Source organism: Castor canadensis, chromosome 19 (genome assembly GCF_047511655.1).
Source record: "Castor canadensis chromosome 19, mCasCan1.hap1v2, whole genome shotgun sequence".
NCBI lineage: Eukaryota > Metazoa > Chordata > Mammalia > Rodentia > Castoridae > Castor > Castor canadensis.
Genome location: NC_133404.1, coordinates 29,976,445 through 30,002,311, shown reverse-complemented (window position 1 = coordinate 30,002,311; position 25,867 = coordinate 29,976,445). Strand labels below are relative to the sequence as shown.

The window sequence follows — 25,867 nt, the reverse complement described above, 5'->3', positions numbered from 1 at the left end:
CAGGTCAGTTCTCCAGTGGTGTCTGTGGATGGCCTGTACTGTAACTGTGCAGAACACCCACATGGCTGCCTGGACCTCCTCCCACAGGAAACTCGTGTCATCTCCTCCCCTCCACAACAGTGTGCTGAAGCCAGTTTGAAGCAGCTTCAAACCCGCATAGGCTCCTTCCCAATCAGCACCTTCTTTGGTGGGGGAAAAAGCAATGGATGGAAAGTTCTGGAATTACAGAACTTTTCTAGTATTCACAAAAGGAATAACGATAGCTGATGCTGGACGCTCAGCCTGGGGAAGCTCATGGGTGGATCTGGTCATTATCCCCACTTGACTATTGAGAAAACGGAAGCCCACAAGCAGAGGTCCGATTGCCAAGCTTGAATTCCCAGCAGCATTCCCTGAAAAGGAAAATTCCTCTCCCCTCGTGTCAGCCATGGGCCACAACGTGCTCACCTGGTCACAAACACAGCGGCGTCCACAGAAGGCATGTCGTCCTTCCCTCCTGGAACCTGATTATTGCCAAGGTACCTCGCACCTCCATATTCCTCGTTCTGCCAGTGACAGAAACTCTCCAGGGACCGCTCCCCATGGTGCCCAATGGACAACTTGGCCTAAAAGAAGTTGAAGTGGGTAGTCAGAGAAGCCAACATCGGAAGAAGCCAGAGCCCGTCCAGACTATGTGACGGATATTAAGGTGGAGTCAGCTGCTCACTGAGATAGTATTTGATGGGTCGTTGTCCACTGATTAAAACCTAACACTGGTGAAGATTCAGCAGATCCCAAGAATGACCACAGGGGCCTAGTCTGTAAGTTCAATTGAAGACCATGTTGTCACAGGAAAGCAATCTATTTTTCAGTAAACAGAAGTAAGTACACCAAAGCCAGCTGTGTTCCCTCAATCTCATGCCAACTGCTTGACTCTGCAGGTAACACAGCATGTGGGAAGGCACTCAACTAGCGGACCAGAAAAAATGCGATGGCGAGTGGAGTCGGGGTGACTCCAAAGACCTCCTTAAGTATCTGAGAGCGGGGGCACAAACTTCCAGAATAGAGGGAGGTGTGCATGAGTTCACTGCTCAGGGCTCCCTTGAGATTCTAAACATCCCCACACACACCCACACATCCCCCCCCCCACCCCTACACGCTCATATACACCCCCACCCCCCCACACACCCCCACACCCACCCCCCCACACACACCCCCACATCCCCCCCCACACCCCTACACGCTCATATACACCCCCCCCCACAGTGTTCCCGTTCTAACACTGGCTCTCCTCTCACACTGTTGCCATCTGAAAAGCCAGGAGGGTGACTAAGGGAAACAGCTATGTGCGGCCCTCCTCAGCACTCAACAAGAAGCTTCGAGACCCACTCGTGTGCGTGTGCACACTGAAAGGTGCTCACGGAGACTTACGGGACGCTGCCGTAGCAGCACAAGCTTGGTTACTTGAATGTTAATTCTGATCCCGAGACTCTGGTGTTGAAACATGTTGTATACCTAGCAAGAGAGAGAAAAGAAATAAAGACGTAAACATGAACTTAAAAACTACAGCGGTATCCTGGATGGAGGCTTGGGACACAGAAATGGTATTAGATCAAAACTAAGGAAATCCGAATGAAACACTGACCTTAAGTTACAGAACTGTATCAATATTGGCCCACTAATTGTAACAAACACATCGCATTGACGTAAGACGTTAGCATTAGAACTCTCTACTATTTGCTCAACGTTATGCAAATCTAAACCTGCTCTAAAATATAACCTCTATTAACCAAAAAACACTAAAATCAATATTAAAATACAACTTGTGCTCTTCCAATTCTAGAAAAACAAAAAAGTAATAATTATGTGTCATTTAAATTTCAGAGTCCATAGATAAAGTCTTACTGGAACAAAAAAAAAACATGTATATTGAGAAACATAGCCCAGGTTTTATTTAAAATAGTTTTGAGATTAAAAAAAAAAAACCTCTCTTAAAAGTGAATTCCCCAAAAATTTGAAACCTCTGGAAAAATCTCACACACACACACAAAGCTAAGCTGGAAACCAACGGGTCTTTTGAAAATGTATAGGACAGGTGGTATTGAAAAAAAGAAATAAAAGGAAATGGATGGTAGGTGATTCTGGGAGAAAATTCAAAACTCCTCTTTCGGGATTTTGTGCCAGGTGATCTGACGGGCCAAGGGAGAAAAGCACCCGTTGTGTACCAGCCTGAGTCATCTCTGCCACCACCACCAGCATCAAGGAAACAGGCTCATGGAGGTGAAGCCGCCTGTTAAAAACTCATAGTCAAAGATGATCTGATTTAAACCCCAGCTTGTCTAGTCAAAACATCCATTTCCTTCTTTATTCCCTGACATCCTCATTTTAGCTATATGTTGCTACTGAGATAATTATAGTAACAACAAAGGATACGTCCTTCTCAGTATTGCCTTTGTGATGGTGTGAGTGCAACATGAGTACCCCCAAAATAAAATATCCACACATAATAAAATAAAATATCCCCAGGGTGGTGGCACTGGGAGGTGCTATGGACTTTTAAGAGGAGGCACCTAGTGGGAGGCCTTTAGGTCTTTGGAAGGAGGCTGTGGGGCCCCAGTTGGGGGTCTTTTTCTTGGCTTGAGATGTGACCACTTGCTCCAACATGTACTCCCACTATGCCATCTGGTATCTTCACCAGGGCCCAAAGCTATGGGTCTGCCTGATTTTGGACTTGAACCTCCAAGAGTGTGAGCTCAATAAACCTTTTCTCTTTATAAATTATTTACCTCAGGTATTTCATTGTAGTAATGCAAAAGTGACTGATAGATGCCTCTTGCTGGAAAAATTATAAAGACTTCAACATCAAAAAGTCCTAGGCAATAGTGTTCCCGGGAGAAGAGATAAAGGAAAACCCAAGTAAGACAGAGGAATCAAAGCTGACACAACGAAAACCCACTGGACTTGAAGATCTGTGGGTCATTAACTCTCCTGAGTTCCTTTTCGGCAATACAATGAAAGCAAGATTCAGAGTTTCCACGGGAAAGGTGATAAAGGTGGTAGTAGTTACAGGATACTGAAGAACAGGGGTTGGACCTTTTCAAGGTGCCACTCGATTTTACTCAGACATAATCTAGAGGGAGAACTTTTTACCGGGGCACTAAAATTTTCTCCTGCTGGTGCTGTGTTCCCATCAACCTAGCAGCAGAAGCAGAAAGGAACTTCTAAAGACAGTGTGGCCAGGGTCAACTCAGATGGAGCCAAAAGGAGCTGGCTAGGGACACAGGGCCCAGCCTGCAAACCAGACAAGCAGTTCAAGCATCTGTGTGACACCAGAATTGCTGGGTCTCAGCTCAGACTTCACTCACTGAAAACTGCTATTAAAGTTTAATAAAATCTATCTTTATGTAACTTAATATTCTTTCCCTCAAAGAAAAAAAGGAACATATTCACTTGATCTGTTGCTTTTCTTCCAAAATTTCCTGCCCTTAAGAATAAAACAGCAGTCTTTAAATGTGTGTGTGTGTGTGTGTGTGTGTGTGTGTGTGTGTATGTGTATGTGTGCCAACTCTGAAGTCATGTCTTCATAACCCGTCCCCAGCCCTGGGGGAGGAAGGGGAAAGCACATAACTTGTTCCTTGTTTTGATATTTCAAGAACCACCCAATGGCTCTAACTCAAAAATTTTCTGAAATATTCAGCATAAAGATTGGGCCCAAACTGGTAAACTTCAGTTCCAAACAGGAAAATTCAAAAGAATGAAAATTTTAAATTAAGAAGGAGAAAATTCAAGCTACACAGGGTTTGGTTGTAAGGTGCAAACTAAACAAGGTACATAGGGCTAGAAAGAGCATGGCTCAGTATACATACACAAGGCTCTGGGTTCCAGCCCTTGCACCAAAAAACTTAAACAATAATATGCACGTCAGCCAAACACTGACAATGGGGACACATATGAGACATTATGGAGTATTGTAGCATTAAAGAAATAAGACAGCTCCAGGTGCAGTAGCTCACTTGGTAATCCCAGCTACTCAGTAGGTGGAAATTCTAGGCAAAATGGTCACTAGAACCCAGCACAGTCAAGAAAAAGTCACCTGTCATCCCAGCTATGCAGGAGACACAAATAGGAGGATCCCTGTCCAGGCAGGCCCTGGGCATAAATGTGAGACCTTGTTGGCAAAATACCTACAGCAAAAAAGGATTGGGGGGCTGTGGCTCAATTGGTAAGAGTGTCTGCTTGGCAAGCACAAGACCCCAAGTTAAACCCCCACAGAGAGGGAGGGAGGGAGGGAGGGGGGAGGAGGGAGAAAGGGGCAAAGCAACTCTCAGTGAATTCTTTGCTGTTGCACAAAAGAATACAGCCAGCAGGGAATGACTACAAATATCAGAACAAAACCACAGGACACGCCCCCTTGTTAGACTCGCCCATTTGCTTCTTGCCTGGCTGAGAACAATTCAGAACCTTGTGCATTCCATACCCAACCAAGGCCAAGACACTTTCCTGGAAGAAAATGCATGAGAAAAGATGTGAGATGGAAGAGGAAACAGCTCCATGCCTCAGAGGGCTGGCGAGAGGGTGGAATGGGGAGACGTTTAGTGGGTGCAGGAGCGCCAGTTCTATAAGATGGAATAGTTCTAGAGACTGCTTGGACAGCACTGTGGATATATTAACAACACTGAACTGGGCACAGAAAAATGGCTAAGATAGCAAATTTTATGTTAATATATTTTCTCACAACTAAAATCTTAATTTTTAACAAAATCTTCACACTCTAAGCCCACAGGAAGGTATTTCCCCTTGTAGCGAGACAGCTCCAATCCAAGAGAACAGGGATCAGAGCCTGACCACCACAGCTAAGCACTTTGTCACCTGCTGTGTGCTGACCACACTCTGACAAAGCTCAGCAGAACACAGGGCAGGGTGGACACACAAGCAATCCGCACGCCAGGCCAGGCGAACCAGATGAACCATGAATACCAAACACAAGGTACAAGCCTCAAAGATGTGTGACCAAGTCCCCTGTCTCTTTTTCCCATGGAAATTCATGCTCAGAAGTCCTAGAGGCAACAGACACATGTCATCGAGAAGCCACCTGGTTGGGCATGGAACAGTGTAGCCAATTACCTGGAAATTCTGTCTCCAGTGTCCAGCTCTGGCCGTGACCCAGTGACTGTTCATAGCCCTGGCTGCCTCTGTCACATTTCCTTGGCAGTCTGGGGACTGAGAAGGCTGACCCACTGCCAAATGCACACTGCAATTCCCTCAGCTAGGTAACACGGGGACATGGTGGGGTAGGAAAACAAAGACAGGGACCAGAGAAGGAGCAGGTGGGCAGATGGGAAGTTGCAGCTCACCAGGCCAGGCAGGATTTTCACAAGGCCACTACCTACCTGGGTGACCCAGAGCCTGCCCAAGGCTACACAGGGACCCTAGAGTCCCACACGGTAACCATATATCCCCAAACAGGAGAGGCCTATCTCTTTAGCACAGTACCTCAGAGGGAGTGGGGTCCTGGACACATGTGGCAAATGCATTCCCTGGAGCCCACCCCAGACCCTCTGAAACAGAGACTGTGATGGCCTGTCCATCTTATGTTGACCAAGCCCTCCAAGGCTTCTGACCCCACTGGAGTGTGAGAACCAGTGTGAGCTCTAAGGCTGCTACTTTTAGGGGCCACCAGACATAGGCTTGTTGTCTGTTTCATATGGTAATTGAGTGAAATTGATGTCATTTTTCCTCCCAACACAGTCTGCCTGGAACGTCTTGGTATTTCATTCCACTCCACAGTTGTTAAGGAAGCTACGAGCAACCAAAACTCTGTCAGGTGGCCCTGTTTTCCAATTTGCCTGCCCAAACCCAGGACTTCTGGGGTCCACACCATCTGCTTCTGTCTTCAATTTATTCTTTTAAAACATTCCTGCTCTGTTGTTATCCAAGGACCCCACACACACACATACACATACACATACACACACACACACACACACACACACACACAGCCAAGGAGAATTAAGTCATGTATATAAAAAGGTCCTATAGCACCTTTGGAAAATCCATAGCAGCCTGGCCCAGACTGCTCTGCGGCAGGGCAGGGGGACCCAGCTCAGACACCAAACAAGCAGGTCTCAGAGATTCTAGTCTTCTACATAGGTTTGCTGGGCCACACAGAGCCAGAGCAGGACTCCATTCCCCCAGATAAGAGCTGACAGATTTTTTTTTTTTTTTTTGGCAGTGCTGGTGAGGGAACTCAAAGGTCTCATGCATGCCAGACAAGTGCTCTGTCACTGAGCCCAATCTCAGCAACCAAAGCAGCTTTTAAGACACAAATCAGTACCTGCCACTCTTCTGCTTTAACCTGCCAGTAACTCCCACCACACACTAACGGAAGTCCCTCTCTCACCTTGCTACACCAGCCTGAGATGGGCCTGCTCAATGTCCTCCATCTCTAGCACCAGTCTGATCCTGTCTCCTCATGTTAGCTTAGCACCACACCCTGTAAGTGAAGGGTCACTCTTCACAGAGGAAACCCTGGCCACCTCAGTCACTGGACATGACTTGATTTTGCACAACAGTTACTATACTCTTATCTTCCTTCTCACTGATTTCTGTTGAATACCATGTTAGTTAGCTTTTTGTTACTATGATAAAACACCTGAGAAAAACAACATAAACGAAGAAAGGCTTATTTTGGCTCATGGCTTCAGTCCACAGTCAGCTGGCTCTATTGCTTTGGACCTGAGGCAAGGCAGAGCATCATGGAGGAGCAGCTGTGACAGAGCAGAGCTCCTCAGCTCAGGCAGCTGGGAAGAAGAGACAGAGCAAGAGGGAGGGTCCAGGGTCAACACATAACCATCAAAGGCATGGCCTAAGTGGTCTACTTCCTGCAAGTAGACTGACGCACCTACACCCCATTCAGCTATGAACTCATCAGTGGGATAATTGACTCATGGCCTAACCACCCCTCAATAATGCCACCAGCTGAGGACCAGGCCTTCAGCAGGTAGGCCTTGGGGGGTGAGGGGGTACTTTCTAGCCAAACCCTAACACTGTCGTTCCTTTGCCTGAGCTCCATGAAAGCGAAATCTTGGCATGGTTCTCGCTCTATCCCAGAAGAAGGTAGAAGAGTCCCTAGCTCATGCTGAGTGGCAATAAATACAGCTGAATGGAATCAATGCATCTTTTTCTATTTTTGTGGTAAAATCAATATAACATAAAAACCACCTCTGCCATTTTAGAATGTGCAGTTCATTGGCGTTAAGGACATTCATGTGGCTTGCAACCATTGTCACCATCTCCAGAACTTTTTCATCTTGCAAAACCTGAACTTCGTACTCATTAAACACTAATTTTAATGAACTCTTTACTCATTAAACACCCACTCATTGTCCACTCCCCAGTCCGCGACAACCACGGTGCTATTTTCTCTCTCAATAAATTTGACAACTCTAGGTGCCACAGATAAGTCATTCAGTATTTGTTCTTTTGTGTAGGGTCATCTGTAACATGTGTCAGAGTTTCCCTCCTTTTAAGGCTGAATAATATTCCATTGTATGTATGTCACAAACATCACCCACTCATCCATCAACAGACACTTTGTGGCTTCCACCTTTTGACTACTGGAAAAAAATGTCGCCATGGACATGGGTATACAAACATCTCTGTGAGACCCTGCTCAAGTCTGCTTCTGTACACACGCAGAATGGAGTTCTAGAGTCATGTGGCATTTGTGTCAAACTTTTATGGCCTAGCTTTTGCAGTGGCTAGACACTTTGGTGGGGTTTTGAGTTTCTTTTTCCTCTTCATTTTTTTGTGGGGAAGAAGGGTAACGGCACCCACTGCTACTTTCACTGGGGAAGAGTCCCATCATCGGGCTAGCATTGGAAAAGGACAGGGCCCTTTCCTCACTGCAGAAGCCAAAAGGAGTATAACCTCACTCTGCCTTTCCAGCAGCCTGTGCACTAAATTCTCCCTAGGGATTTAACTTCTGGAGGAGGGACCAGAGGCAGTCGTGAGACATTCTCAGGTCAGTGACATGGCAGCAGGAGTCCAGTGTCAGCATCCAATGGTGCATGACTAGCCCTTGTTCCTGGCCTGCCCTTGGCCTTGACCTCTCTTGCTGCCTGACCTCCCCTCAGCCTTTCCTAAAATTTGAGCTTCCGTTTTGGTCCTGGACACTTCCCTCAATCCATCCAAACACAGGGTTCCTTTCCTACTTCAGTTATCCCAGATCCAGGTTCTGTGCTTATCATCAACATCCCTTATGGAGTGGACCCAAGATGGACACAAGAGCCAGCATCCTGCTTTGGGGTTCGCAAAAGTCCTGTTGAAAAACAAGCCCACTCTGCATGCTGCTAGTTTGCCTTGGTACCTCTCCTTTGCTTCACAAGTCCCTAGAAATGACTACAGCAGCCCTCCTCTCCTCTGTCAGTGTGAAGTCTGTCAAAAGATGGTGTGGCTGGGAAGCCACTGTAGGCATTTTCTCCATACACCTCCTCACCAAGCTTGTATCTGCTTCTCTGTCCTCTACCATCCTCCTTGAAAGGCGAGATGTGCACTGAGAAGGACTGGCCAGGCACCTGCCCACCCCACCTGCTGTGTGGGGTAGGTAAATATAAATTACCTTTATGGAGAAGGCTTTCTATCAGTGTACTACACCGTATACATCCCTGTGGTGTACCTGAAATACAAAAGTCTTTTCAGAAGTAAATTAATCAAGGAATTAAAAAGGTAATGCCTGCACTCATTAACTGACTTCAGTGCTTAGTGGTTTGCAAAAGATGTTGAGTGGTGCATGGCCACAGTCCCTCATTCATGCATTCATGGACTCCACAACTATTTCTGGACCAGTGTGTAGACACTGATTAAATAATAGAGAAGGTGTAGACATATGAGCTCACAGATACTAGAATGACAGATTATAAATAGGACAGGTCTTTTAAGTTGTTGTAAATATGCATAACATCAAACAGCTTTTACAATGTCAAGTATTCAGTTCAGAGGCCATTTAAACACATTCACATGGTTACACAACCATCACCACCATCCACCTCCCAAACCTTCCTCATTTGCAAAACAGAAACTCTGTCCCTATTAAACACTAACACCACTTCCCCTAACCTCAGCCACTGGCAATCACCACCTCACTCTGCCTTTGACCTTCCGTAACGGTACCAAACCTAAACGGAATCATACAGCGTGTGTCCTTTTGTAACTGGCCCATTTCACACAGCACAATGTCTGTCCTCAAGGTTGTAGCATTTCCTCCTTTTGAAGGCTGAATACCCTTGTGCTTTGCATGCACAAGCCCTATTTTGTCTAAATCCTCTATCAGTGGGTACTTGGGTTGCCTCCACCTTTTGGCTACTGTGAATAACACTGCTATTAACATGTGTACAGCACTATTTATGCGCACCCTTGCTTTTCAACTCTTTGGGGTGTTTGCTCCAAGGTGGAACTGCTGGGTCATATGGTAATTTTTTTTTTTTGAGTAACCTGCTGTTGTCCCCCAGCAGCTGGACAGCTTACATTGCCATCACAGTGACAGGGTTTCCATTTCTCTGAACCCGCGCCACCTCGGTTATCTCCAGCATTTTGTGGGTGTTTGTGTTTATCTGTAATAGCCATTCTTTTAGCCATGAAGTATCATCCTCACGGCTCTGGCTTCATTTTCCCCATGATTACTGGTGAACATCTTGTCATGTAGTTATTGGCCATTTGTGTGTATCCTTTGAAAAAAGGTCTACACAAGTCCTGCATCCATCTCTAAATCAAGTTGTTTGTTTTGCTGTTCTTGGGTTACTGGAGTTCTCTACATATTCTGGATATTATTCAGTATGTGATTTGTAAATATTTTCTCCCACTCTGTGGGCCGTCTTTTTACTCTACTGGCAATATCCATTGATGTGGACCTCTTAATGAGGTCCAGCTTGTCTATTTTACTTCTGCATTTTGTTATTTTATTTGCTATATGCCTTATAACTTTTTGTACTTTATTCCCTGCATTTTATATCAATTTTTATAACAATACTTTCTAATTCCGTTTTCATTGTCTTTTGTGTATAACATGTAGCTATTTTCTTTGGGGTTACTATAGTGATTATTTTTAATTAAAGTTATTAACACTATTTAATTTTATACTAATCTAACTTCAACAGCATCAAGAAACTCTGCAGCAAGAGATTTTTGCAAAACCATAGAAGTATGGAATTACAAATCCTGATAGAGACAACCACATCAAAAGTAGACTGCCATGATAAAAACATCAGGGTGGGTCTCTTCACATGAGTCAGCAAAGAGGGACCCTCTGAGGGGACAATTACAGAGTCCTAAAAGATAGCAGACCTCACTCTGCGAGGAGTAGAGCTCTCCTGACAAAGACCTTGAATCAGAGAGGAGCTTGGGGTGCTCATATACAGTGGAGATCAACGCTGAGATGGGGAAGAGAGTGGGATACAGGAGGAGCGGACAGGCCTCATCACACAGCCCAGAAAGACCCAGAAATGAGGACTTCTCCTTCAGCTGCAAGGGGAAGTCACAGAGGACTGAGTGAGAAAGTCCTTTGCTGGAAGAAGACATTGCTGGTCATTCTGTAGCAAGGCTTCAAGAGGGAATGAAAATGGAAGTAAGAAACCCAGCAGCTATCAAGACCAAAAACAATGGCAGTCAGTCCAGGGTGGAGAGGGAAAGAAAAGAAAAGATGGATCTGGATGTGCCTGAACAAGGTGACACAGGGACCCCTCACCCCTGGGTTGGAGTTCTTGCCCTGCTATATACTCACTGGCTCTGTACACTGGCCCTGCCACTCATCAGGCCCCTGACTGATGCTGGTCTTAACACATGGCAACTGTGAAACTCTGGGAAACCTGAGCAAACCCGTAATGCTGAAGTCTCCCTGCTGAGGACATGTTGTCAACACAGGGTTGTCTCTCTTGTGAACAAGGCTTATCCGGGCTCCTCCGTGGGCACCAGGGCAGCACACACAGGTGAGCAGGACACATACCTAAAGAAACACAACTGGAAAGGCAGGAAGCGAGTGGACACCAGCCACGGGCACTGGGGGTGCTATTTCCTACAGCCTGGCCAAAAATGCGTTGGGATAACTGGCAACCACTACCAGCAGATTTTCTTCCAAATCTGGAAGGCTAAGGAACTTGAGCCACTTCAATCACGAAGCCCCAGAGAACTCTCTGGAGGAGACAAATGGGCTCGCTGGCACCCTGTTCCTGCTCACTGCTCCTGGAGGGCTTGTCTAATCACAGGGCTCCTGTTCCAGCCGTGGGCCCTTCCCTTCTTCCACATTATCCCACCTGCTCTGAGAATCACCACAGGCAGGAGTGAGATCTTTGAATTTCCTAACGTGAGATTTAGGGGACTGAAGAAGTGAGGTGGGGAGTGGGGAGGGCTGGTCTTGTTCCTAACAAGGCATCATGTCTGAAGGCCACCTGGTTTCCAATGTACTGAGCAGTGACAGCAGCTAGCATGGTAGGAAAGAGCTGTGAAGAGAGATGCCATCAGTGTGTGTTTAGGGAGAGAGGGTCTTAGGTACTCTACTTTCCTTGACTTTTGGCCTTGGTCAGCCCAAAAATCACAGGTACAGTGACCACAGGGAAAGTGTCTTCACGCCAGGCTGGTCACACAGCAGGACCACCCTTATTAAGCAGTGGGCCTCCTCAGGAAACACCAAAATCAAAATGTAACGTGGCTGGCCTCAGATCTGCTTTCGACAGCAGAACTGTAAGCTTCTGACAGCCCAGAACAAGCAGCAGAAGAGGAGTGAAGGGTGCCAAATTGAAAACAAAGAACAGAACTGCTCAGTCCCCTATCTTTCTGCCTTTACAGCCCATGTGGGGTGGGAGGTAGGGGTGTTTCCATGAACCATCCCCACCCTCACCTGTGACAGAAGAGCTGTGCCTGCCTGGGGAAGTTATAAAAGCAAATATCAATGCAGAAGGTTTGCCTTATGACTACATTAGCTGATGTAATGAGTGTTTATTCATTACACTTGTACACTAGATAACTTTTTTAAAATAACAAGCTGGAATTATCTGCAGATGGAAGAGGCTGGTACAGAGCCAGACTCACCAGTCTCCTCTCAGGTTCCCTCTAGGAAGACACTATGGCCCACCATCAGCCAGCTCCTGGGGAGACCTGAGTTTGTACAAATGAAGACCTCCAAAACTGTTCTGAGAAACCAGTGCCACAAACAACAGCAGTTCCATTTCTGGGTATATACCAGAACTGGAAGCAGGGGTGTAAATAGATATCCACACACCCATGTTCATAACAGCATTGTTCAAAATAGCTTACTAAATAGCTTGCTATACCACAGCTTGGGTAATTTATAAAGAGCAGAGGTTTATTTAGCTCATACTTCTGAAGGCTTGGAAGCCTAAGAACATGGCACTGACATCCACTTGGCATTTGGGGAAGGTCTTCTGTGTATCACACATAGCGTGGTGGAGGGCATCACACAACAAGGTACAATCTTCTTATAAAGCCACTAATGACATCCTAAGGGCCCCACCCTCACGGCCTCATCTAGTCCTAGTTAGTCCCCACCCTCCAAAAACCATCGACATACGGACTTGTGGATTAAGTTTCCAACGTGTGAATCCTGGGGACAAATGTTCCAACCATAGCATTAACCAAAAGATAGAAGCAACTCAAATGTGCGCCAGTGGCTGCACACAACTAAACATGATGCATTAAACATGCAATGGAGTATTATTCAGCCTTAAAGGAAGGCCATTCTGACACAGGCAACAACATGGATGAGCCTTGAGGACATCATGCCACGTGAGATAAGCCAGTTGCTGAATGCTTCCACTCTGATGAAGTGCCTGGAGCAGTCACATTCAGAGAGACAGGAAGTAGAATGGCGGCACTTCCTCTCTAATCCAGTGTTGCCTTGCTGCAGGATGACCACAGTGGGTCCTCTGCCTGAACTCCGGTAATCCCAGTAGACCTTTCTATGGTAACAGAGATGCTGCCTTGTCTGATATTCTACTGTCTTCAAAGGAAAGGACTAGCTCTTCTCTGCATTTGTATCCCTGGCTCCAGACTCACCATGTTCATGACGGTGAGGATGAACCTCTGGGCGGCCTCTGCCCCGTGGTACTGCACCATGTCGGCGTCGGCGACCACCAGGGTCTCCACTGTGTGCTCGTTGGTAAGCCGGATGGCGTTCCTCCGCTCCCTCCAGTCCCTTGACGGCCTGCCCTTTCTGGGCTTCTTCTTTTCTAGAAAATGATGGAGACATTTGCACGGTCCTTGATTTACTGATTTCTAAAAATACACTGCAAAAGGAGCTGCCCCAAGAGAATGGTCAGTCTCAGGTGGCACCAATGGACTTCCACGGTTCACCAGCTAGGGCAGCCATTTACTGGGCAGAAGGGAAAGAGCAGGGGAAGCCACACATCAAATGGGGCTCCCCCACCCACCCTCACAATGGAGGTGAGTGGGGCTGGTATCAGAAAAGACATGGCTGCCCCTTCAGAGGAACACAGAGGTCCCGGCACAGAGGAAGGAGGGAAGGAAACCTGCCACAGGGGTTGGAGCTGAAAGCCTCTCAGGCAATGGACTGAACTGGAGAAGGTGGATGACAGGTGCATTCCCCCTCCTGCAATGACAGCTGGGACCAAGGAAGCAGAGGCTGGGATGTGGACAGGACATTCCCTGGGAGCCTGGCAAGCCAGCAACCATACAAGAGTCATCAACTGAGAGCCACAAGTGATGACAGGCATAAAAGCATTATTGAGAAACATAGAAAAAGAGGTATGCAAAAGAAGTAAAAAAAACATAATCAGAAAAAACTCTAGGACCCACACCAGGCTAAGTTGTGGGTTTGCTCTTTCCTCACAACAGGCAAGGTCATTAGAGATGTGTAGAATTCCTGTTGGCTTTTTAGATAAACTGCTTCTCTGTAAGATCTTTGATAAACAGTGACTGGGCTCACTTGAAGAGCCCACACCTGAGCACTCAAAGCCACTGTGTGAGGACACACAGGCTTTGTACATGGAAACAGCCCTGACCAACACAACACATCCATCTGAAGGGCATGCACACGCAGAGTCCTCATGTGACTAGCAAGGCAGCTCTTTATAGTAATAATTATGATTTTTATTTTGGCAGTTAAGTAGCCACACAGATGCCTCTCTGCCTCACGTACATGCAGTAAAACACCATCCAAGTGTGCACCACAGCCTTTGTAAAACAACCAATCATTCCAGAAGCAAAGAGACCTACAGTGCACTCACCTGACCTAGAGACCATAGCTTATCAACTAGAATGTGCCATTTGTGCTCCTCTCATGAGGAGCTGGGAGCAGGCAAGATACAAAAGCGTGGGGAAAGCCCAGGGCTATAAGGTGTACCTGGGCACGAAAATCCCATCTGAAGACTGTTACAGAGACACAGATTAAAAATCCATACATACAGTTAAGATCCCAACTTTGTAAAAACACAATATGCACAAGAATATGCACAAGTACTTTCAAAGAAAAAAGTTAATTAACTATAAGGAAGAACTAAATGTTAATGGTATGTGGGGGTTGATTTTCCTTTTATCCCTCTATGTTTTCCAAATGAGGACAATGAGCAAGGAGCAAGAAGTACTTTTATTTATTTAAAGAAATATCATTGAGTTTGAGAAAAACACAGAAGTTATTTTTAAATTGTTAAATAATAAAACAGAAAGCTAACGGGGTGGATATGCCATCTGACTGATCAAAAAATGAAAAATGAAAGAGGTGAGTATGAATGTCTTGCCAGCCCTGCAGAATGGCTCCCTCCTCCCACAAAGCCAGGCCCCCCTCCTGTCCAGCCCTCTGAGCCTCAACAGTGAAATGGGGGATGGAAGGGTCGAAGACAAAAGGTGGATGTCATTGCCTTTGTGTATGGGCACAACGAATGAGTCCCTTGGTTGAAATCTACAGACCACATTCACCAACCAGATTATCTGTGAACACCAGATAGGAACAATGCACTTCCCAGCTACTCGGGAAGAGGCAGAGATCAGGAGGATCATAGCTGAGGCCAGTCTTGGCAAAAAAGTTAGCGAGACCCCATTTCAACAAACAAGGTGGGCATGGCAGTAGACATATTTTATCCTAGCTAGTGGGAGGCACAGGTAGGAGATCAAGGTCTGAGGCCTTATCCAGCAAATAACTAAAGCAAAAAAGGGCTGGGGCATGGCTCAAGTGGTAGCGCACTTGCCCAGCAAGCAAGAGGCTTTGTGTTCAAACCCCAGAACCACCAGAACAAATGAAAAACGCCAGAACTCTTACTATCAAACTATATGTTGGTACCCATTATCCAAACTCCCACTAACCTACCCAGTCTCAAAATCCCTAACTTTTTGTGAGTAGATACATACAGATACACATGTAGACACAGATACATGACATGTGGATATGTACCTATACGTACGCATGTATGACATCATGGCTGTGCATTCCCTTCCCATGTAGGTGTCCTTCTTGGGGGGTGCAGCACTGCAGGTGGAGGGAACCCCCCCCCCCCCCCGCCCCGGCTCCTTGCTCTCATCAACCACTCCACCAGTAGAGCTCTACAGCCATTGCTATGGCACCCATGCCTTTCCCTCCAGGAGAAAAAAATCACAACACAGCTTCATCTTTAAATCCCTAAGCTGCATAACTATTCCCTAATCAAGATCTCACAGATGCCAACGCACACAGGCCTCAAAGCACACTGAAAATGAAGAAGAGAACGCCAGCACCGGATCCCCCACTGGGTCGGTAGGTGAGTGACAAGTTGGAGAGCTCTCCAAAGTCTGCTCTAGATCAGCTGTCCCCAGCCACCATGGGAACAAGAGGGGTGGCCCTTACACTGTGGATAAGGACACATCAACAGCCAGGTCAGGCCCCAGGCCATCTCCAGCTGTCACACCCACCAGGGGTCCTTCCTGTGACTACAGTCAGGGGCTGGAGCTGGTTTTGACTGACTTGGGAGATCGGAGAATATTTATTTTCCCTTTGCTCTAGTGATCCATTACAGCAGAATTTATGCATCTCTATAAAACACCCTAGATTCTTCTAGAACCTGATAAGGAAGCGAGAAAGGCAAAGACAACATAAAATTTTAACTTATTCTAAATGTTTGGGGAATGTAAAAAATGCTGAGAAATACATAAAGGTCACTGTAGTTACTAGATTTGTTGTTGGCAAAAAAAATCTAATTATGAATTATTGAGCTCTAATAGGAACAGACAGTTGTTTACTTTAAAACAAGGTGGTATGGGGCTGAGGTATGGCTCAGTGGTGGACTGTCTGCTGCCTACATGCCGGAGGTCCTGGGTTCCATCCCTGCATTGCAAATGACAAATCAGTTTTCAGGTGTTTTCTAGGGAAAAACACAAATCACAAACTATTTAATGTGAAATCCCTCTTTCTCTATGCAAGATCCTCCTGTCTGTGTCTCTAATTCTACTAGCCATTTCCAGGGATGGCCTCCAGGTGCACTGGGGGCCAAAGCACAGGAAAAACAGGCCTTTCCCCAGAGTAGAAACAAATGAGAGGCAGAAAAAACAAATGGGGTGGAGGGGACAGAGGCAGGTGTCAAAGGGCACTGGCATCCCAAGTGGACAGGCAGAGGGCACTTCAGGTCAATGCCACCACCAGGAGCTAAGTAGAGATAGTAACATACTGGCAGAATTAACTAAGGGAGGGTACACAATTACCTTAAACTTGAGGTCGACCACAGACCTTTCCATGTCAATACTCCCAGGCCAGATACAAGAACACAGTCTCTCACTGACACGTGAAGTAGTAGACATCCAGACACTCAGAGCCCTGAGTGTCTGGGAGAACTCTAGAACCAGATATGGCCTCAGCCACACAGACCTCAGATTTTCTCTGGTACCTCTGTGGGCAGGGCAAGGGAATCCATCAGAACCCCTCAGTACCACTGTAGTGAGACGCAGAGAACTCACTCGTCATAAGAGGAAGGCTACCTGTCCTCATTCTCATCTTGCAACACAGACTTGGGGACTGCGCTGACCAGAGTAAACCTGCTCCAGTACATGGACCACCATGTGGTGGGGGGAGGGAGAAGGAGAAAGAGTGTGAGAGGGAGAGAGGGAGGGGAAGCACCTGGCACTGATGAAGCACAGAGCGGTCAGACCCTGACCCTGGACCTGCAGGCTACCCATGGGCAAGCTTCCTCATCTATAACACCAGGCTATGCCGACTCTCCACCTCTTAGGGTAGACATGGGGAATGAGTCACATGGGCTCACATTCATACACACCCAAATCTTACTTCTGCTTGGACTTCTACCCAAGCCATGACATTTCTACTGCTGTTAACCAACAAAGCCTAAATGCTCATTTGAAAATGTTGCCTGCCTGCCCCAGAACCCCACAGAAAGCCTGCTTGCTTTTATGCATCCTAAGGGACTGTCACATACTCACCTGCCAGAAACCCATGCCTAGACACTCACAAGCCACCTGGCATCTGCCACAGGGCCTGGTGGGCAGGGGCCATGAAATAATCTTTCTCTCTTAAGGACTCACACTCACAAGAGAATAAACTAGAACTAAAATAAAAACAACAGTTTCAAAAGAGTTGGGTGATGGCTATAAATCTCAGCACCTACTGTCACAACCCGACCTTTTGGGTGGGGATTTAATCACATAACGTGAAGAACATCGAACATGACGACACATGAAATCAGCTATTTAAACCATGAAACGCCATTGGCTCTTTGCATAGGCGGGAAGAATGAAAATCAAATGTCTTCACCAAGATGGAAAACAGACGGATGTGAGTCCTTCTCCCCAGGAACAGACCAAAGGCTACCACAGCTGGCTTTTCTGGGTATTGACCCTGTTCTCTCCCGCTGGCCACAGTAGTCTTTGTTCAGGGCACCAAAGCCACCATGTGAAAACAGTGTGAGGTTCTCCTGCATGTCTAGGAGCCTCAGTGTTTTGTCACTGACTTCCCTAAGATAAGGAGCTCACAATGGAATGGAAACGCGTCCAGGAGGGGAAGTGGGAGAACTGCATGTCCACCCGGACTACAACCTTGGTGACTTTGAAGATGACACCTAACAGAAGGCCTCCGGTTCCCATGCTTGGGTTTTGGCCTCCTGTCTCCCTGCCCTCTTCCAGACTCCACTATGACTCGGACACAACAATGCCACAGACAGGAGTGTCAGTGTGTATTCTAAGTCAGCATTTAACAGAAGCCAATCAATAGGGTGCCCATGATGGAAATGAGTGTCAGCATGTGCCACAGATTTTTTTTTTCTTGGTAGTACTAGGCTTTGAACTTGAGGCCTCACACTTGCTAGGCAGATGCTCTACCCCCTTAAACTATGCCTCCAGCCTTTTTTTTGGCTTCAGTTATTTTTTTTGATGGGGTCTCACATTTTTGTTCACAGGGCCAACCTTGAACCACAATCTTCCTGTCTACACCTCCCAGTAGTGGGGGCTACAGACATGAACCCTCACACCCAACCTGTTTATTGAGATGAGGTTTCACTAACCTTTTGCCTGCTGGCCTCCAACCTCAATCCTCCCAATCTCCATCAACTGAGTAATTAGAATTACAAGGCATGAATCGCCCCACCTTGCTTGCCACAGATTTCTTGACAACCTATTCCTGCCCCATCCAAGAACCAGGGAAAAATCTTACAGGTCAGAGTCAACACAGGATAAGTGCTGGAGTGGGTGATCTGAGCCAAGCCCTGAATGGGTGGTGGGTGTTCAGCTGTGCGTCTCAAGTACACAGACAGACAGACACACACACACTCTCTTACAAACCCTGTATTCTCCAGTACAATTGTTAGGTCCAAAAAACAACTTTCTGATGTCAGCTGTGCGTCTCAAGCACACAGACAGACAGACACACACACACACACACACACACTCTCTTACAAACCCTGTATTCTCCAGTAAAATTGTTAGGTGCAAAAAACAACTTTCTGATCCATTTTTTTTTCTTTTAGCTGAAGCAAAGCTTCAGCTTAATAGAAAACCACCTTTTTTGACCGGGAACAATAACTCCATGTATCCAGCTGAGTCCCTAGGCAGGTGAAGCCTTGGCAGCTGCATAAATCCAACATCCTTGAAAAGTAATGGACTTCATTTTTTGTGTGTGTGTGCAAAAAAAAAAAAAGGGGGGGGGGCAGAATAAGTTTTGCTCTCCAAGTATGAATTCTTTAAGTAACTTCCCCCAAGGTCAAGTCGATTTTATAAAAGTCATCTTTTTTTCCATGTAAATTCCTTACAAAGAAAGGTGGAAAATAATTTTTTTTTCTGTGTGCGGTTAACATTCCAAATGAACAACTGATGACTCTGGAGTCTGAAATCATTCGGTCACTAGGCGGGAGTTGTGATCCTCACCTGCACCCTGGAAGGTAGCAGGGCCAGGGGTGGCAGAGCTGGGTTGAGCCCAGGGACTGTTCCACCCAAGGTCACAGCCATGTGGACACCAGGCAGGCAGGAACCATGCCCATGAGAGAAGTTTTAAGATATTCAGTCAACAAATACCTACTGACGACCCACGAATGCTAGGCACTGCCATACACAGGTGTCATCAAGAAGCAACAGACACTGACCCAGTAAATAGACCAATGCAAAATTATAAACAAGTGCAAACAAGAAAGCACAGACAGTGCTATAACAGAATACAAGGAGGGATCCCCAATTTATATTACGGTGTATACCTAGGTGTAAACCTAACAAAAGATGTGAATGACCTCTACAAGGAAAACTATAAACTTCTGAAGAAAGAGATTGAGGAAGACTATAGAAAGTGGAGAGATCTCCCATGCTCATGGATTGGTAGAATCAACATAGTAAAAATGTCTATACTCCCTAAAGTAATCTACATGTTTAATGCAATTCCCATCAAAATTCCAATGACATTCATTAAAGAGAATGAGAGATTCCAAGATGGCGGCTAGAGGTAGGAAGCAGAAAGCGACCCTCCTATAGTGAAATCTTGGAGAGACGCTGGAGACACACTTTGCAGGCATAATCACCGAGAAAAGGCATAACTTTGACTCCTCCACATCTCCAGCCGGCGCAGAGAATCTCCATTTACGTTAAACGGAGAACCGAGGAGGCCCCCGGGGCTGCCAGTGGCCGGCGCCCATACGGCTTGGGAAGACGCGGACCAGGTGAGCTTCGGGGTACCGCGGTAGCCCCACAGACAAGCCTGGGCCAGAGCAGCATAGCCCCCTGGACAGACTGACCGCCACCTGGGAAAAAAAGAGAAACTGAGTACTAAGCAATAAGAACAGTTAAGACACGCTGGAAAGAGGGTGGGGCGCCCTGAGCGCTGAAGACTGGGGGAAAGGAATCCTTCCCGGGACTGTAAATAAACGAGCCGGGCGGGCCGGAGAGGCTCTGGCTGGAGCGGGGCGCGCCAGCAACCAGGAGCGGGGACGCTTGTGAGAGGAGGGAAGACCCACTTCCCACGTGAACTGTAAACAAACATGGCGGCTGGCAGGAGCAGCAGCACCACCCAGTAAGCAGGAGCAGGAAAGCTTCTGAAAGTGGCAGTGGGAGGAAAACTGCACAGGAGAGGGGGGAAGACCCACCTCCCACATGAACTGTAAATAAACACGCAGGCCTGACAACGCGGGGCAGTGGCACCTTTCCCAGTGCTTGGAAAGGGGAAAGCCTGTAGCAGAGGCTCCCGCACAGGAGAACTCTGAGCAAACAAAGCCTGTGGGACCAGGTGAGTGCTAAGTTCACCCCAGAGATCTGCATAAATAACACCGCCAGCTACAGGCTGAGAGCAGCAGGCAAGCAAGACACAGTTGAAGATACCACTCTCAGAACGGTCTCCAGACGCTTTTTTTTCTTTTTCTCCCTACCTTTGATGAGAGAACAACCAAATTACACCTGAAAGCCAAAAAACTTACTGAAACTATATTGCATTTAAACTTGGGACACTTGGTGGGGCTGTGTGTGTGTGTGTGTGTGTGTGTGTGTGTGTGTGTGTGTAGTTTTGTTCTACTTTATGCATCCCCTTTGATGAGACAACTACAGAACAACATCTGAGGCACCAACTCCAGGAATGGAGATTGAGACGGACACCCAAACTATTAAGACTGAAACTGCATTGCATATAAACTTGGAAGTTTTTTGGTGTTTTTTTTTTTAATTTTCTATTTTCCATTTTAATTCATTTTTATATATAGATATTTCTTTCATTTACTTATTTTTTATTTTTTTATCTTTGATTTTCAATCCTCCCTCTGTCTCTCTAATGTCTGTTCAGCTTACTGTCGATTAGTACACTAACACTCCCTGTTTATACCTTTGAAACTCTCTTGTCTGATACCTTGTTCTGCTTTCTCCCTCTTGTCTGTATATTTGTTTTCCCCTTTTCTTTAACTTCTTGCTTTCCATCTCAGCTCACCCTTCCATTCTAAATATTACCATTGTTATTATTACAAGCTAGAAAATACTTAATTGCACACAGTACAGGGACAGTAACAACACCAAAGACAATGACGGGAAGACAGAAAAAACAGGGAAAACAGTTTCCCCACAGCAAAAAATTAGTACAGGAACCAGAGGGGAATGAAGAGAACAGAAACTCAGATCCAGACTCCAACAAAATGAAGATAAACTATGCCAAAGGACCCAATGAAGCCCACAAGAATAATTTAAAAGAAGACATACTAGAAGTACTCAATGAGAATTTTATAGAGATGGTACTGGATAGGGTCAACCAAAATGTACAGGAGACACTCAAGAAATTCCAAGACAACAAAAATAGAGAATTTGAAAAAGCAAAAGAAGAAATAAAGGAAACCACAGAAGCACTATATAAACACCAAAGTGAAAGAGAGAACACAATGAATAAACGGATAAATGAACTCAGGACAAAAATAGACAACATTAAAGAGGAAAACAGCCAGGATATGGAAAACCTCAGAAAAAAGAACGAAACAGAACTGCAAAACAAAACGGAAGGCCAATCCAGCAGAATAGAACAAACAGAAGACAGAATCTCAGAACTTGAAGATGAAATGGTAATTAAAGGAAAAACCAAAGAACTATTAATTAAACAACTCAAGACCTGTGAAAAGAAAATGCAAGAACTCACCGACTCCATCAAAAGGCCAAACTTGAGAATCATGGGCATCGAAGAAGGAGAAGAGGTGCAAGCGAAGGGAATGCGTAATATATTCAACAAAATAATAACGGAAAATTTCCCAAATCTAGAGAAAGATATTCCCATACAGATGCAAGAGGCCTCCAGGACACTAAACAGACCAGATCAAAATAGAACTACTCCACAACATATCATCATTAAAACAACAAGTTCAGAAACTAAGGAAAGAATATTGAAGGCTGTAAGAGAGAAAAAACAAGTAACATACAAAGGTAAACCCATCAAAATCACAGCAGGCTTCTCAACAGAAACATTAAAAGCAAAAAGAGCGTGAGGTGAGATCTTCCGGGCACTGAATGAAAATAACTTCAACCCCAGGTTACTCTACACAGCAAAACTATCATTCAAAATAGATGGAGCAATAAAAGTCTTCCATGATAAGCACAAACTAAAACAATATGTGACCACAAAGCCACCATTACAAAAGATTCTGCAAGGGATTCTGCACACAGAAAGTGACACCCAACTTAACCATGAAAAGACAGGCAGCACCAAACCACAGGATAAGAAAAAGCAAGACAGTAGAGAGTAACATCAAGTTAGGTACACACAATCAAACCTTCAAACAACTAAGACAACTAAATGGCAGGAATCACCACATACCTATCAGTACTAACGCTTAATGTTAATGGACTTAATTCACCCATCAAAAGACACCGTTTGACAAAATGGATTAAAACAGAAGATCCAACAATTTGTTGCTTACAGGAGACTCACTAACAGAAATAAGCATATGCTTAGGATGAAAGGCTGGAAGAAGATTTACCAACCAATAGCCCCCGAAAACAGGCAGGAGTAGCAATACTTATCTCTGACAAAGTAGACTTCAAACCTACATTGATCAAACGAGATAAAGAAGGACATTCCATACTAATAAAAGGGGAAATAGACCAAAAGGAAATAATAATCATCAATCTGTACGCACCCAATGTCAACGCACCCAATTCATCAAACATACCCTGAAAGACCTAAAAGCATATATAAACGCCAACACAGTGGTTGTGGGAGACTTTAACACCCCATTATCATCAATAGATAGGTCATCCAAACAAAAACTCAATAAAGAAATCCAAGATCTAAAATATGCAATAGATCAAATGGACCTAGTAGATGTCTACAGAACATTTCATCCAACCTCTACAGAATATACATTCTTCTCAGCAGCCCATGGAACCTTCTCCAAAATAGATCATATCCTAGGGCACAAAGCAAGCCTCAGCAAATGTAAGAAAATAGAAATAATACCGTGCATACTATCTGACCACAATGCAGTAAAAGTAGAACTCAAAAACAAAAGTAAAGACAAAAAACATGCAAACAGCTGGAAACTAAATAACTCATTACTTAATGAAGAATGGATCATCGATGCAATAAAAGAGGAAATTTAAAAGTTCCTGGAAGTCAATGAAAATGAAAACACAACCTACCGGAACCTATGGGACACAGCTAAGGCAGTCTTGAGAGGAAAGTTTATAGCCATGAGTGCATATATTAAAAAGACTGAAAGATCCCAAATCAATGACCTAATGATACATCTCAAACTCCTAGAAAAACAAGAACAAGCAAATCCCAAAACAAGTAGAAGGAGAGAAACAATAAAAATAAGAGCTGAAATCAACGAAATAGAAATCAAAAAAACCATACAAAGAATTAATGAAACAAAAAGTTGGTTCTTTGAAAAAATAAACAAGATCGATAGACCCCTGGCAAACCTGACTAAAATGAGGAGAGAAAAAACCCAAATTAGTAGAATTAAGAATGCAAAAGGGGAGATAACAACAAACACCATGGAAGTCCAGGAAATCATCAGAGACTACTTTGAGAACCTATATGCAAATAAATTTGAAAATCTAAAAGAAATGGACAGATTTCTAGATACATATGATCATCCAAAACTGAACCAAGAGGAAATTAATCACCTGAATAGACCTATAACACAAAATGAAATTGAAGCAGCAATCAAGAGTCTCCCCAAAAAGAAAAGTCCAGGACCTGATGGATTCTCTGCTGAATTCTATCAGACCTTTAAAGAAGAACTGATACCAACCCTCCTTAAACTGTTCCACGAAATAGAAAGGGAAGGAAAACTGCCAAACACATTTTATGAAGCCAGTATTACACTTATCCAAAAACCAGGCAAAGACACCTCCAAAAAGGAGAACTATAGGCCAATCTCCTTAATGAACATTGATGCAAAAATCCTCAACAAAATAATGGCAAACCGAATTCAGCAACACATCAAAAAGATCATTCACCACGACCAAGTAGGCTTCATCCCAGGGATGCAGGGGTGGTTCAACATACGAAAATCAATAAACGTAATAAACCACATTAACAGAAGCAAAGACAAAAACCACTTGATCATCTCAATAGATGCAGAAAAAGCCTTTGATAAGATCCAACATCATTTCATGATAAAAAGCTCTAAGAAAACTAGGAATAGAAGGAAAGTTCCTCAACATTATAAAAGCTATATATGACAAACCTACAGCCAGCATTATACTTAACGGAGAGAAACTGAAACCATTCCCTCTAAAATCAGGAACCAGACAAGGATGCCCACTATCTCCACTCCTATTCAACAAAGTACTGGAATTCCTAGCCAGAGCAATTAGGCAAGAAGAAGGAATAAAAGGAATACAAATAGGTAAAGAAACTGTCAAAATATCCCTATTTGCAGACGACATGATCCTATACCTTAAAGACCCAAAAAACTCTACTCAGAAAGCTTCTAGACATCATCAATAGCTATAGCAAGGTAGCAGGATATAAAATCAACATAGAAAAATCATTAGCATTTCTATACACTAACAATGAGCAAACGGAAAAAGAATGTATGAAAACAATTCCATTTACAATAGCCTCAAACAAAATCAAATACCTAGGTGTAAACCTAACAAAAGATGTGAAAGACCTCTACAAGGAAAACTATACACTTCTGAAGAAAGAGATTGAGGAAGACTATAGAAAGTGGAGAGATCTCCCATGCTCATGGATTGGTAGAATCAACATAGTAAAAATGTCTATATTCCAAAAGTAATCTACATGTTTAATGCAATTCCCATCAAAATTCCAATGACATTCATTAAAGAGATTGAAAAATCTACTGTGAAATTTATATGGAAACACAAGAGGCCACGAATAGCCAAGGCAATACTCAGTCAAAAGAACAATGCTGGAGGTATCACGATACCCGACTTCAAACTATATTACAAAGCAATAACGATAAAAACAGCATGGTACTGGCACAAAAACAGACATGCAGACCAGTGGAACAGAATAGAGGACCCAGATATGAAGCCACACAACTATAACCAACTTGTCTTTGAGAAAGGAGCTAAAAATATACGATGGAGAAATAGCAGCCTCTTCAACAAAAACTGCTGGGAAAACTGGTTAGCAGTCTGCAAAAAACTGAAACTAGATCCATGTATATCACCCTATACCAAGATTAACTCAAAATGGATCAAGGATCTTAATATCAGACCCCAAACTCTAAAGTTGATACAGGAAAGAGTAGGAAATACTCTGGAGTTAGTAGGTATAGGTAAGAACGTTCTCAATGAAACCCCAGCAGCACAGCAACTAAGAGATAGCATAGATAAATGGGACTTCATAAAACTAAAAAGCTTCTGTTCATCAAAAGAAATGGTCTCTAAACTGAAGAGACCACCCACAGAGTGGGAGAAAATATTTGCCAGCTACACATCAGACAAAGGAATGATAACTAGAATA

At 44.7% G+C, this 25,867-nt stretch overlaps 1 protein-coding gene across 5 annotated transcripts in view; it reads right to left on the bottom strand.

Annotated features, from left to right (window-relative positions):
* Positions 1 to 25,867, bottom strand: part of Adamts17 (ADAM metallopeptidase with thrombospondin type 1 motif 17) — a 333,323-nt gene that overhangs the window by 263,999 nt on the left and 43,457 nt on the right. For all 5 annotated transcript variants that reach the window (XM_074061615.1, XM_074061617.1, XM_074061614.1 and 2 more), the window contains exons 4-6: positions 13,045 to 13,217; positions 1,411 to 1,494; positions 448 to 605 (exon numbers count right to left, since the gene is read on the bottom strand). In XM_074061615.1, coding sequence (XP_073917716.1) covers positions 448 to 605; positions 1,411 to 1,494; positions 13,045 to 13,217 — 415 coding nt within the window. The remainder of the gene's footprint in view (positions 1 to 447; positions 606 to 1,410; positions 1,495 to 13,044; positions 13,218 to 25,867) is intronic.